General features: G+C 42.0%; 1 protein-coding gene across 1 annotated transcript in view; it reads right to left on the bottom strand.

Annotated features, from left to right (window-relative positions):
- ANXA10 (annexin A10) overlaps positions 1 to 12,551 on the bottom strand; it is a 40,111-nt gene that overhangs the window by 2,065 nt on the left and 25,495 nt on the right. The window contains exons 8-12 of the mRNA XM_055579676.1: positions 6,261 to 6,314; positions 6,077 to 6,170; positions 5,122 to 5,217; positions 4,543 to 4,601; positions 534 to 656 (exon numbers count right to left, since the gene is read on the bottom strand). Of these exons, the coding sequence (XP_055435651.1) occupies positions 534 to 656; positions 4,543 to 4,601; positions 5,122 to 5,217; positions 6,077 to 6,170; positions 6,261 to 6,314 (426 nt within the window). The remainder of the gene's footprint in view (positions 1 to 533; positions 657 to 4,542; positions 4,602 to 5,121; positions 5,218 to 6,076; positions 6,171 to 6,260; positions 6,315 to 12,551) is intronic.

Genomic DNA, 12,551 nt, shown 5'->3' with positions numbered 1-12,551 from the left:
TATGCTGACAGTTCTTGGCTGGGCTTTATCAGGATCCAGAGTAGAGTCTACATGTGTCAGAGTGAAGACCCCAGGCTGCAGACTTCAGAGTCATCGCATCAGCACCCTCCAGGGCTCATGGGTGCGGGTGCGCAGAACGTTACGGCCCCAGCATGTGCGGGGACCCGACAGGCTGCCCTCCCCTCTGGTGGCACACAGGCAGTTGATCTCAGAAGGCGCTCTTCAATTAACGTGCTCTTGTTGCAGAATGCAGTCTTCTGGTGCTGGTGGTAAGGCCTCATGACCTGATCAGGGGATGAATAGCGCTCATGACCAGACCACTGACTTTTGCTTAAAACACATCAAAGAGGAGTAAGTGAGGTAAAGGGGTTTTCTTACCTATTGATGCTCTCAGGGTGCCTGACCCACTGATGTAGATGACTCCTTGATTGAACTTTTAGATTCCACCATAAAGTTATTTAAAGTTAGGCTCTCGTTTCAGTTTCAAAAAGGATGAACTATGGGTGCAGGTGGATGACAATTTGGAGACTTACCTTGATGTCGTGGAAAAGGGACTTCCCATATCTCTCTTTGTATCGCTTTCTTATGGTCATCAGGTCGATTTCACTTCTGGCGATTAGAATCCTAATCACGGTTTTATTATGGAAGCCGAAGTCCTAAGAGACACAGCCAAGTGGGGGTGACCACCATGAGGAAGCAGCACCTTAAAGACAGTCTGTCTGAAATGGACCCAGCCCTTTTCTGTGGCCATACCCTGTATTCCTCAGACCGTGGCGCTGGCACCCATGAGCACTGACTCAGACTCCGCCTCAGCTCTGTGACCACCCCTGGCCATGGTGCACACACAGTGAAGCGGTCCATCTCCTCCGCTTTTCCAGTGCCTTGTCACCTCTATTTCCAGGGTCACAGCCTTGAGGCTGGCCCTTTTCATTTCACCAGGTTTTACAATAATCTTCCCTTTTATTTATTTTTAAAATTAATTTTTATTGGAGTATAGGTGATTTACAAGGTTATTTTCAGGTGTACAGCAAAGTGAACCAGTTATACTAAAACCTAAGTCGTCCAGCCATATCTGACTCTGTGGCCTCATGGACTGTAGCCACCAGGCTCCCCCGGCCCTGGGATTCTCCAGGCAAGAACACTGGAGTGGGTTGCCATTTCCTTCTCCAGATTTTATATAGTGTGTATATGCTGATCTCAAATTCCTATATCGATCCCTCTCTCCTCTTACCCGCTGGTAACCATGAGTCTGTTTTCTACATCTGTGACTCTATAATTCTCCCTTTAAACCTGGCCAGCCTCCTCCTCATCTCCCAAATGCTGCATTTTATGATGCAGATGTGATCATTTGCTCTCTCTATGTAAACATTCTTCCTGGGTTGGGAGGCGGTCCCAGCTCTGGTTGATGAACCATTGGTATGTCTCTAAGATCACGATTATGTCTTTTTTTTTTTAATTAATTAATTTATTTTAATTGGAGGCTAATTACTTTACAATATTGTATTGGTTTTGCCATACATTGACATGAATCAGCCATGGGTGTACATGTGTTCCCCATCCTGAATCCCTGGGTTGGGAAGATCCCCTGGAGAAGGGAGCAGCTACCCACTCCAGTATTCTGGCCTGGAGAATTCCATGAACTGTATCGTCCATGGGGTCACAAACAGTCGGACATGACTGAGAAACTTTCATTTTTTTCAGTAATCTGTCAATTCAGGAACCATGGGTTTGATCGCTGGGTTAGGAAGATCCCCTGGAGGAGGGCATGGTAACCCACTCTAGTAGTCTTGCTTGGACAATCCCATGGACAGAGGAGCCTGGGGGGCTGCAGTCCATGGGGTTGAAAACAGAAAACAGTCGGACGCATCTGAGCAGGCGTGCACGCACATGCACTACTAGCAAACTCTGCCATAAGCTGAAGTGATGAAAATGAATGATTAACTGAGTTTCTGTATTTAAGTTGTGTAATTAGAGTGCATTGGGGAAAATCAGAGATGCTTTCCTTGGTGAAGGCTGGTGAAAACAGCTTTCCCCTGAACGTGACACTGGAGGGCCATGACTTGATGTGGTCCTGTGCATGAGATCTCTGACTGCTGGAACACAGGCCTCTCCTCCATAGCCCACGACACTGAGTACACACACCTTCCTTTTTGCACTGACACACCTCAGCAAAGTAGTTTTTATTATTAGGGGGCTCTCACTTGGGGCATAATTGGAATCAGTAATGTGATTATTTTCCCAAGGTAATTCACGAGCAAAGCTTTACTCTTGTTGGAGAAAGAAGAGTTGAAGTCATCCAATGTACATGCTAAGCCCTTTAGTCGTATCTGACTCCTGGCAAATCTATGGACTGGAGCCTACCAGGCTTCTCTGTCCCTGGGATTTTCCCAGCAAGAATACTGGAGTGGATTGCCCTGCCCTCCTCCAGGGGATCTTCCCGACCCAGGGATTGAATCTGTATCTCCTTTGGCTCCTGCATGGCAGGCGGATTCTTTACTGCTGAGTCACAGAGTAAATCCAGTCACCCATTGTTCAGTTGCCCATTTGTTTCTGACTCTTTGCGATCCCATGGACTGTAGCATGCCAGACCTCCCTGTCCCTCATTATCTCCTGGAACTTGCCCAAGTTCATGTCATTGAGTCAGTGATGCCATCCAGCCATCTCATCCTCTGACACCCTCTTCTCCTTCTGCCTTCAATCTTTCCCAGCATCAGCGTCTTTTCCAATGAGTCATCTGGTTTGCATCAGATTACCAAAATACTGGAGCTTCACCATCAGTCCTTCCAAAGAGTATTCGGGTTGATTTCTCTTAAGAATGACTGGTTTGATCTCCTTGCTGTCCAAGGGACTCTCAAGACTCTTCTCCAGCACCTCAGTTTGAAGGCATCAAATTCTTTGGTGTTCTGCCTTCTTTATGATCCAGCTCTCACAACCATATGTGACCACTGGGAAGACCGTAGCCTTGACTATGTGGACCTTCGTTGGCAAAGTAATGTCTCTGCTTTTCGATACACTGTCTAGGTTTGTCATCACTTTCCTGCCAAGAAGCAATCGTCTTCTGATTTCATGACTGCAGTCACCATCCGCAGTGATTTTAGAGCCCAAGAAGAGGAAATCTGTCACTACTTCCACCTTTTCCTATGCAGTAATGGGGCCGGATGCCATAATCTAAGTTTTTTTTTTTAATACTTTGTCTTAAGCCAGCTCTTTCACTCTCTTCCTTCACCTTCATCAAGAGGCTGTTTAGTTCTGCTTCACTTTCTCCCATCAGAGTGGTATCATCTGCATATCTGAGGTTGTTGATGTTTCTCCTGCCTGTCTTGATTCCAGCTTGTAACTCATCCAGCCTGGCATTTCTTATGATGTACTCAGCGTATAGGTTAAACAAACAGGGTGACAGCAGACAGCCATTCCTTTCTCAAGTCACTCAATAGCCTTGCCCATTACACTTTTAGACAGATATTTAATCCAATCAGGTTTTCTTCTTGGAAATAGAATAACAAAGAAGCAGGGGACTGTGAGCGTCAATCTTCCTCCTATGTTCCGAGGATACAGAGGTTCTTGTACATAATAAAAATTACTGTACATAAGTATAAGTTAATAAATTATTCTTGATGATTAGCATGTTATCCACACTTTCTAGCTACCTCTAAGAAGCTGGTCTCTGAAAATCACTTGGAGGATAAAACACTCTATTAAAATTACGAGTCTGAGTGAACTCTGGGAGTTGGTGATGGACAGGGGGGAGGCCTGGTGTGCTGTGATTCATGGGGTCGCAAAGAGTCGGACATGACTGAGCGACTGAACTGAACTGAACTGACTGAATTTTTTAAATGATTTTCATTGAGTTTTCAGGGCTGTGATGTGTATAATGATTTGCATCAGACCTTATCAGTTTCTCAGTGTCTCATGCAGTTTTGGATGCAATGTGCATTGTCTCAGGCCTGTGAGCCTTTGTTTCTTTGAACATGAATGCACCAAAGGATGTGCAATTGACTATCACCTGAAAGTAAAAAACATCTGTACTTAATTACAAATACAGCTTTAGAGTTTATTGTCTGGCTGTTGCCTTTTAAGTAGTTTAAAAAAACCACTATGTTGAAAAATTTGTAGTGCTTTGACATTTTCTGCTTGACTCCATATGCTGTGTAATTGCCTGAGTATGAGGTGGTGGGGTGGGGGGTGGAGGCTGGGGTGGGGCGGGGGGAGGGTTTCTTTGGAAGCTGTGACAGCATCTGGCCTTTCAGTTTCTTCAGATGCTAAAAAAAATGCTGAAGCACACCTCCTGGGGGAAAGGCGCTAAGAAATACTTCTTAGGCCCCTCCATTTGATATAGAAAACACAGCATTATTTTTACTTGATGGGTCTCATTTTGGTGTGTAATATATCTTTTCACTTGAGCATATCTACTTTGAAGGTAATATATTTGCATACAAATTCAAAAATGGGAATCAATACTTAAATGATTGAAGTAAAACTAGTCCTTTGAGAAAGTATACATGACTTCTGGAGAAACATTAAAAATATGTGGGTCATACTTACATGGATTGCACTATACAATCTGTAAGCAAAATAGGCTGGTTTGTCTCGAATACAGAGAACTAGGAAAAAATAGAGAGAGAAGAAGAAAGTTTGAGAGTAACAATACATTTTTTTTTTTTTCAAAATTTGGGAAATGATGAGAATACTTTTTTTTTTTTCCCCCAGTTATAATCCTTGAAAACTGATATTTTGTGAGTTCTCTGTGGGATCCCTCATTGTACACTATATTACAATGTCAACATTTCAAATAGTGGTAAAACCATAACCTCTTTACAAGGGAAGGAAATTAGCATGTATGCAATGAATTTAAAGATGTGAGATCCCAATGACCTGAGAAATCAAGGCTTCCTACTATGAACACTGACAGCTCTTAGGAAGAGTATAGGTTCATGAAAGACATCAGCTTGCCATTGTATCAGGAGCTGATGTATTTTTTCTCTACAGAGAATGTAGAGAAATGTCTTGTCTAAATAATTAAAATCAGGGGAAATTAACTCAGTCACTTTAATTCAATTGAACGCATCTTTATGTCAGTCAGAGCTAATCGACACTTGATGTATCAAGTAAATTATTACTCACCAGTTGCTACTAGCAGCTCTCGAAAGTATCCATCGTAACATTCATTAATGGCATCTACTATGTCTTGCCCAGAAATATTTTGAAATTCCTGGAAAACTTTAACAAATTGATTCAAATGAGATTATTATGAATATTATAATTTTTAAATGTAGGTATTGATTTGACTGCTTATACATAGGAAGGCAAATAAAGTGTAGGTATGTGCAAATAAGTGTTGGGTTGGAGTGGGCCACCTTTTAAATTATTATAGACTTCTGTGTGTTATGGATAGTAGAAAAAAAATATTGTAAAAAAATAAGAGAAACAGGGACTTCCCTGGTGGTCCAGTGGCTAGGACTCCAGCTTCCACTCCATGGGTTGTGGGTTTGATCCCTGGTCAGGGAAGTAAGATCCCTCATGCCGCATGGTGCAGCCAAAAAAGAAAAAAAAAATACCAGTTAAAAAACAAGAGAAATAGAAAAGTATCCAGCAGTTTGGGGAAAGCCAAAGAAAGCACCTTTAAAACCAATACGGCAGCTTTGTGTGAATCACAGCTTCAGTAACAATGACCTTGGTTCCTTCCAGACTTGTTAACCTATGTTCAGCATATTCTGTTTAAGACAACACGTGACGCACTGAATGGGACACAGATGATACATGTAAGTTCTTCACCAAAACCAGAGATGGCTTTCAAAGGTTTAGTATTGAAAGGTTATTGTTGTTCAGTCGCTAAGTTGTGTCTGACTCTTTGCAACCCCAGGAACTGCTATGATTCAGTTACTGGAAGAATAAAATTCTACAGAAACTTCCTTCCTTAGCAGTGTTAATGGATGAGGCATGTTTGTACAAACATAATCTAAAATAGATGCCTTGAGAGAACTGGCTTTCCTCTATTTGTAACACCCCCTTCCCCCCAATTACCTACTTGCTTCTTACTGCATAATCAGAGAGGAGCTATAAAGAAGGAGGACATTACCCAGGCACAACTGCTGGTAGCTCTTGTTACACAGCATCAATTGCAGAAGCGTCTTGTGCTCCCCTGTCCTCTGCTGGCAGGCCTCCCACAGCACCTGAAATGCCGCAGGGCAGCCCGGTAGCACCGCAGCCCTGGGCTGCCCGACAAAGCCCCCATAGCTGCCCCCGGCGCTGGTCCTAGTTACCATCGCGTCCTGAGTGGCCGTGGCTGGGTCTGTGTATCCTTCCTCCCTGGTTCCCTGGGAAGCAAGCACAAGTTTCCCTTGTAAGTGTCCTTTGTTTTTAAATTGGAACATGGCTGATTTTTCATACTGTTCATGTTCATGGGGTTCTTGCAGCAAGAATCCTGCAGTGGTTTGCCATTCCCTCCTCCAGGGGACCACATTTTGTCCGAACTCTTCAGTGTCATCCGTCCATGAAGCTCCAATACTTTGGCCACCTGATGTGAAGAGCCGATTCATTTGAAAACACCCTAATGCTGGGAAAGATTCAGGGCAGGATGAGAATGGGGAGACAGGGGATGAGATGTTTGGATGGCATCACCGACTCAATGGACATGGGTTTGAGCAAACTCTGGGAGATGCTGAAGGGTCTTTTCAAATGAGAGTATTTTGTACATTTGTTTCACTCCTGCCTCTTTATCATATAAGGAAAGAGCAGACATGGCCAAGCTGACCTAAGAGGACATTTCAAACAGGAAGGAAAGAGGGCTCACCAGTGCAAGGTCCTCTGGTCCCTGAGGGTCATGAGGACACAGAGGAAAGAGAGGTGGGAGAGACATGTGATGACCCAGTTTATCTCGTGCTTCCTTTGGGAGGCCTGAAGGAAACATGCTTTTTGAACTTTGCGGGAATACTGAGTACCCTGTCTTTTGCTCTTATTGTTTTTTGGACTCTGCAAATGAACTCAGTGACACAGGACAGGGCAGGGGGCCCTGAAGACACCTCTGTGCATTATCTCCATCCGGAAGTCCCCTGAAGGATCCCAAGTGTCTCACCCGCTCCTGATGGAGAACCCTGACTGCTGGCTGAGAAGCACACAGGGGAGCCTGACAGGTGGAGGGGCTTACGGCTACAGCAGGCAGACCCTTCCGGCAGCCCAGGACAATGAGGCAGACCACAGTGGCTGGAACCGTGTGGGGGACACAGCTGGACATGAGGGGATTCTTCAGTGAGAGCAGAGGTGAGGCCAGACCATCATGAGAGGTTACCTGCTTCTGACCAAACTGAAACAGAGAAAGGGCTATACATTAACCCGTTGAGGCTCATCTTCTCAGTGGAATTTGCTCTGACTGAGCTGTGACACATCTTAATTGACCCACCATCCCCTCCCCTGCTGTATTCTTCATCAGCTACCATGCTGGGAAATGCACCGATTTACTAGCTTTCTCCTGTCTGAATCTCCCCACTAAAACTCAAGCTTCTTAAGACTGGGGTCTTTGCCTCTTTTGATAATTCCCAGTCATCCTTGGCACACTGAAGGCTTTTGATGAATACTCACTGAATCAATACTACTCAAAGGAAGGAAAGATAAAGAAATACCTTAGATGTCACAGAACTTAAACATCAGTTAGCAGAGATGGGAAGATTTTCTGGATCACCGAAGTGTTTTTAGTGATTTCCAATCACACGATGTAGCTAAGTTGTGAGAAATATTTAAGAATTTTCTGCAGTTCTGTGCATCTGATATTTTTTTTTTGAGAGGTAAAAATTTTGGACATTTAACTTGAAATGGGGCCCATATGTGTACTTCTTTGTGCAATTGATTGCCAAAAGCACTTTAAGCAGACGGGTAGATTAAGAAAATGTCAATCAGCTAATGTGTGATGTAGCTTTTCCTACCAAGCAGATTTGGTCACATAAAAAACCTAAGTTAAGACAGTAGCCTGTTAGGGGATGCAAATGCCAGAGAAATGGCATAAACAGGCATTTGGGTTAGGAATAGAATAAACTCGTGACAGGAAGAAATTAAGGGGGTTCAAGTCTAGCCAGAAGCGTTGGGAGCAAGCACAGTGGCCGCTGCAGGTAGTGGGTCGCTGGAGGCCCCAGGGCAGCCGCCTGTGGAGCAGCACAGGGGATTCCTGGCAGATGCCCCTCTTCCTCTCTGTGGAGACACTTGTAATCTCTGTGTGATCATGCATGCGGATTAAGTAAACTCTAAGTGACTAATCCTTCATTATTTGACATATAATTAGATCTCCCATAAGTCTGGTTTAATAGAAGCAGAGCAGAGGAAGTGCTGTGAGTAAGTTCAGTGATTGGCATTCATTTTCAAGAAGAACGTGTTCTGATCGAGTGGTTTTCTTATTAGAAATAGCCCTGTTGGAAAATTCTTTGTAGATTAAGTTAGAGCACTTCTTTCCCAGAAAATATGACAATAATTTAAACACTTTACATTTCATGAACACCTTCAAGCTTCCAATCCCCACTCTCTATTAATTCACAAAAAAACCCAAGTGTGTCTGAATGTCCATGGACAGTCTTTCCTTTGATTCTCAAAGTGAAGATGCAGAGGGAGGAGGCGGATGTGATTATAACTGTTGGAGAATTTTAGAACATGGGCACAAGGAGGGAACAGAGAGAAGAATGGTTTCATGACCCTTAATTTACGGAGTATGTCTCTGGAATCTCAAGAAAGCAAAATGATAAACCCAAGGACACACACTGACTTATAGCAGAGCTGAGAGGAAAAGATACATAGATAATACCTGCTTGTTTTACAAACAGTATCTGTCATCTCTCTATCTACTTTCTACCTCTCTACCTTCTATCATCATGTATCTAAGGAATCTAATATATCTATCTACCTACCATCTATATTTCTATTTTCTACCTATCATTATCTATTTTATTGGGCTCCAAAATCACTGAAGATGGAGACTGCAACCAAGAAAATAAAAGATGCTTCCTCCTTGGAAGAAAAGCTATGACAAACCTAGATAGCATATTAAAAAGCAGAGACGTTACTTCACTGACAAAGGTCCATAGAGTCAAAGGTATGGTTTTTCCAGTAGTCATGTATGCATGTGAGAGTTGGCCCATAAGGAAGGCTGAGGGCTGAAGAACTGATGCTTTTGTTTTTTTTTTTTATAAATTTATTTATTTTAATTGGAGGCTAAAGAACTGATGCTTTTGAACTGTGGTGTTGGAGAAGACTCTTTAGAGTCCCTTGGACTGCAAGGAGATCAAACCAGTCAATCCTAAAGGAAATCAGTCCTGAATATTCATTGGAAGGACTGATGCTGAAGTTGGAACTCCAATACTTTGGCCACCTGATGTGAAGAACTGACTCATTAAAAAAGACCCTGATGCTGGGAAAGATTGAAGGTGGGAGGAGAAGGGGATGACAGAGGATGAGATGGTTGGATGGCATCACCGACTCAATGGACATGAGTTTGAGTAAACTCTGGGAGTTGGTGATGGACACGAAGGTCCATGGGGTCCCAAAGAGTCAGACATGACTGAGCAGCTGAACTGAACTGATTCATTGGAAGAACTGATGCTGAAGCTGAAGCTCCAGTACTTTGGTCACCTGATGTGAAGATCTGAATCACTGGAAAAGACCCTGATGCTGGGAAAGATTGAAGGCAGGAGGAATAAGGGGACAACAGAGGATGAGATGGCTGGATGGCATCACCAACTCAGTGGACATGGGTTTGAGCATTTTTCTATGTATCATTTATCATCGATCATCATCTATCTAAGGAATCTACCTAATGTATCTATTTGTCTATCTATTATCTATCTATGGAGAGAGCTTGAGGCAGAGAGAACAAGGATCCCAACTCGGGGGAGAGAAGGGTCTTGGTCCTGTGACAACACCCTCAGTTAGCTGGTTGTTTCAGTTGTCTCAGTTATTATCTACTCTTGAGTTTCACAAACCTGTAGGATGCAATTCCATTTCCTTTCTGTGAATATCTAGACAGATTCTCTGGTATGGGATATACCAGAGTTTGTGGTCAGTGGACATGCTGGACTTCATCAGTTCCCTAACTCACTTTTTATATTTTTCCAGTCCTCTAAGTTTATTGATTCGAATCCTAAACTAGGAGTTCCAAAATGAGTCATGAGTATAGAAATCATAATTTCTATACTTTTTATATCATATAATATATATTATAATATAATTATAATTTTTGACCAGTGGTCAAATTTAAAAATATTTAAAAATTTATGAGACATTGTACAGTTTTATAAGCATTACACAGGACTCCTGATCTTGAAAAAGACTGTTAGTAAAGGATATTATACTATGCCTTTTATAAGTTTCTTATATCCAGTTTCAATTGTGAGTTAAGTAACTTCGGTAAAATCTGTGTGATACTCATAAGGTACAATTTAAGGGAAATATACTGTGAAACCTCCTAAATATATAATATTTAAGTACACATTATTAATTTTCCTTGGCTTCTTATAAAATCTAGAACTCTCCTCATTTTTGATATTCTATGTTGAAAGGGCAATTTTAATGCTCTGAAAAGCTATTTTAAGGTTAAACACACACACACTTAAGTTCCAACTCTAGACATTGAACTTCAGAAGTAATACTTTATCCTGTAAAGTCATAATCAAAATCAGGTGAAAGCCAGTGATAAAACAAATTGTGTGTTATTTCAAAATAGGTATGTCTATACAGATAATATTATTGCATACACATGTGTACTCTATAAAAAATAAAGCATTATTGTTTAATTTCAGGAAAAAGGAATTGAAGTTTTGCCAAGGGAAAATACTGTGCACTGACTTTTTCCCTTTGTGACTTATTTTCTGTCATTTTTAATTTTCAAAACTGTGTGTTTTTCCTGAAATATAGAGCATTTGCTTTATAAAAATCCACTGCAATCCTCATTCTTGGGTATCAGTTACTTTTAGGTGTTTTGTAGCTCAGCCTTTGAAGAAGGGCAGCGATTCTGAGAGGCAGCGCACTTGATCACTGGAATTGTGGAGAGGAGTCAGACGAGGTGGAAACAATCCTGTTTACCATTGTGCTTCCCTGTTTGCAGGCTGGGCTCTTACTTAGCAGACGTGAAGTGTCTGCCCAGCCACAGGGCCCGTCTGAGCTTTCAGGGAGGAGGTGCTGTCAGCACGCTTCCCTCAGCTGGCTCTGAGATGCGGACCAGCAGTTATCTTTGGTTTTTTGCCTTAAATTTTTTGTTGTTGGTGTTTAGTTGATTTATAACGTTGTGTTAATTTCAGGTGTATAGCAAAGTGATTCAGTTATACATATATACATATCAGAAAGATACATGGCCCAGTGTTCACTGCAGCACTGGTCACAATAGCAGGACATGGAAACACCCTAAATGTCCGTCAACAGATGAATGGATAAAGAAGATGTGGTGCATATACACAATGGAATACTACTCAGCCATAAAAATGATGAAAAAATGGCATTTGCAGCAATATGGATGGAACTAGAGATTGTCATTCTGAGTGAAGTTAAGTCAGAGAAGGGCAAATATCGCATGATATCACTTATATGTGGAATCAAAAAATGGTACAAATAAACTTATTTACAAAACAGGTGCCGTGTTACTGTGGGATGTGCTGGGGATCAACTGTGGACCAGAGAGAAAAGAAGCCAGACTTGGAAGGAGAGTCTGGACTGAGATATAGCCCTAGTGGAATACAAAATAGTCCTTACGAAACACATTTTTACCCTACTTATATTTTTCTTTAACAAATTGAAATACATTTCTGTTTGGATACTAAGAAAATAAAGATATGTTTGCCCTTAGATGTAACTTGTGGATTTATAGCAGCACTGTTGTCTTTACTCTGTTGGCACAGTACTAATGCCCATATGAATTTCTGACTGGAAACTGTCGTTTTAATTTACATTATGGAGTGTCAGTCCAAGAAAGCCAAGAAATGATGACTCTTCTAAGTTGAGAGAATCTTGTAACTAATCTTACAACATTTATAAGTTAGAAAATATTTGATTGATGCTTTTCCAAGTGAGATTATTTTTAATATTAATAATGATTATTAAAAACTTTTTCATATAAAAAGACTCAACTTCTGTCACAAATTTAAATAGGCTTATAGCTCAGTTGGTAAAGAATCCACCTGCATGCAGGAGACCACAGTTCAATTCTGGCGGAAAGATCTGCTGGAGAAGGGATAGGCTACCCACTCCAATACTCCTGGGCTTCCCTTGTGGCTCAGCTGATAAAGAATCTGCCTGCAATGCAGGAGATCTGGGTTCAATCCCTGGGTTGGGAAGATCCCCTGGAGAATGGAAAGGCTACCCACTCCAGTATTCTGGCCTGGAGCATTCCATGGACTTACAGTCCATGGGGTCACAAAGAGTCGGACACAACTGAGCTGCTTATTATTATTTATTATTATTTCCCCAGCAGCTCACACAGAAGCCTCCTGCTGGGCAATGTAAAGCCAAGCTCTGTGTTCTCTATTGATGTTATCATTCCAGAGAGTAGAATCCTCAGAATAGGACTTGATGAATTGATATGGGCA

The sequence above is a fragment of the Bubalus kerabau genome, chromosome 4 (genome assembly GCF_029407905.1).
Source record: "Bubalus kerabau isolate K-KA32 ecotype Philippines breed swamp buffalo chromosome 4, PCC_UOA_SB_1v2, whole genome shotgun sequence".
In the NCBI taxonomy this organism is placed as follows: Eukaryota; Metazoa; Chordata; class Mammalia; order Artiodactyla; family Bovidae; genus Bubalus; species Bubalus kerabau.
Note: the sequence above shows the minus strand (reverse complement) of the source record. Positions and strands in the feature narration are given on the sequence as shown.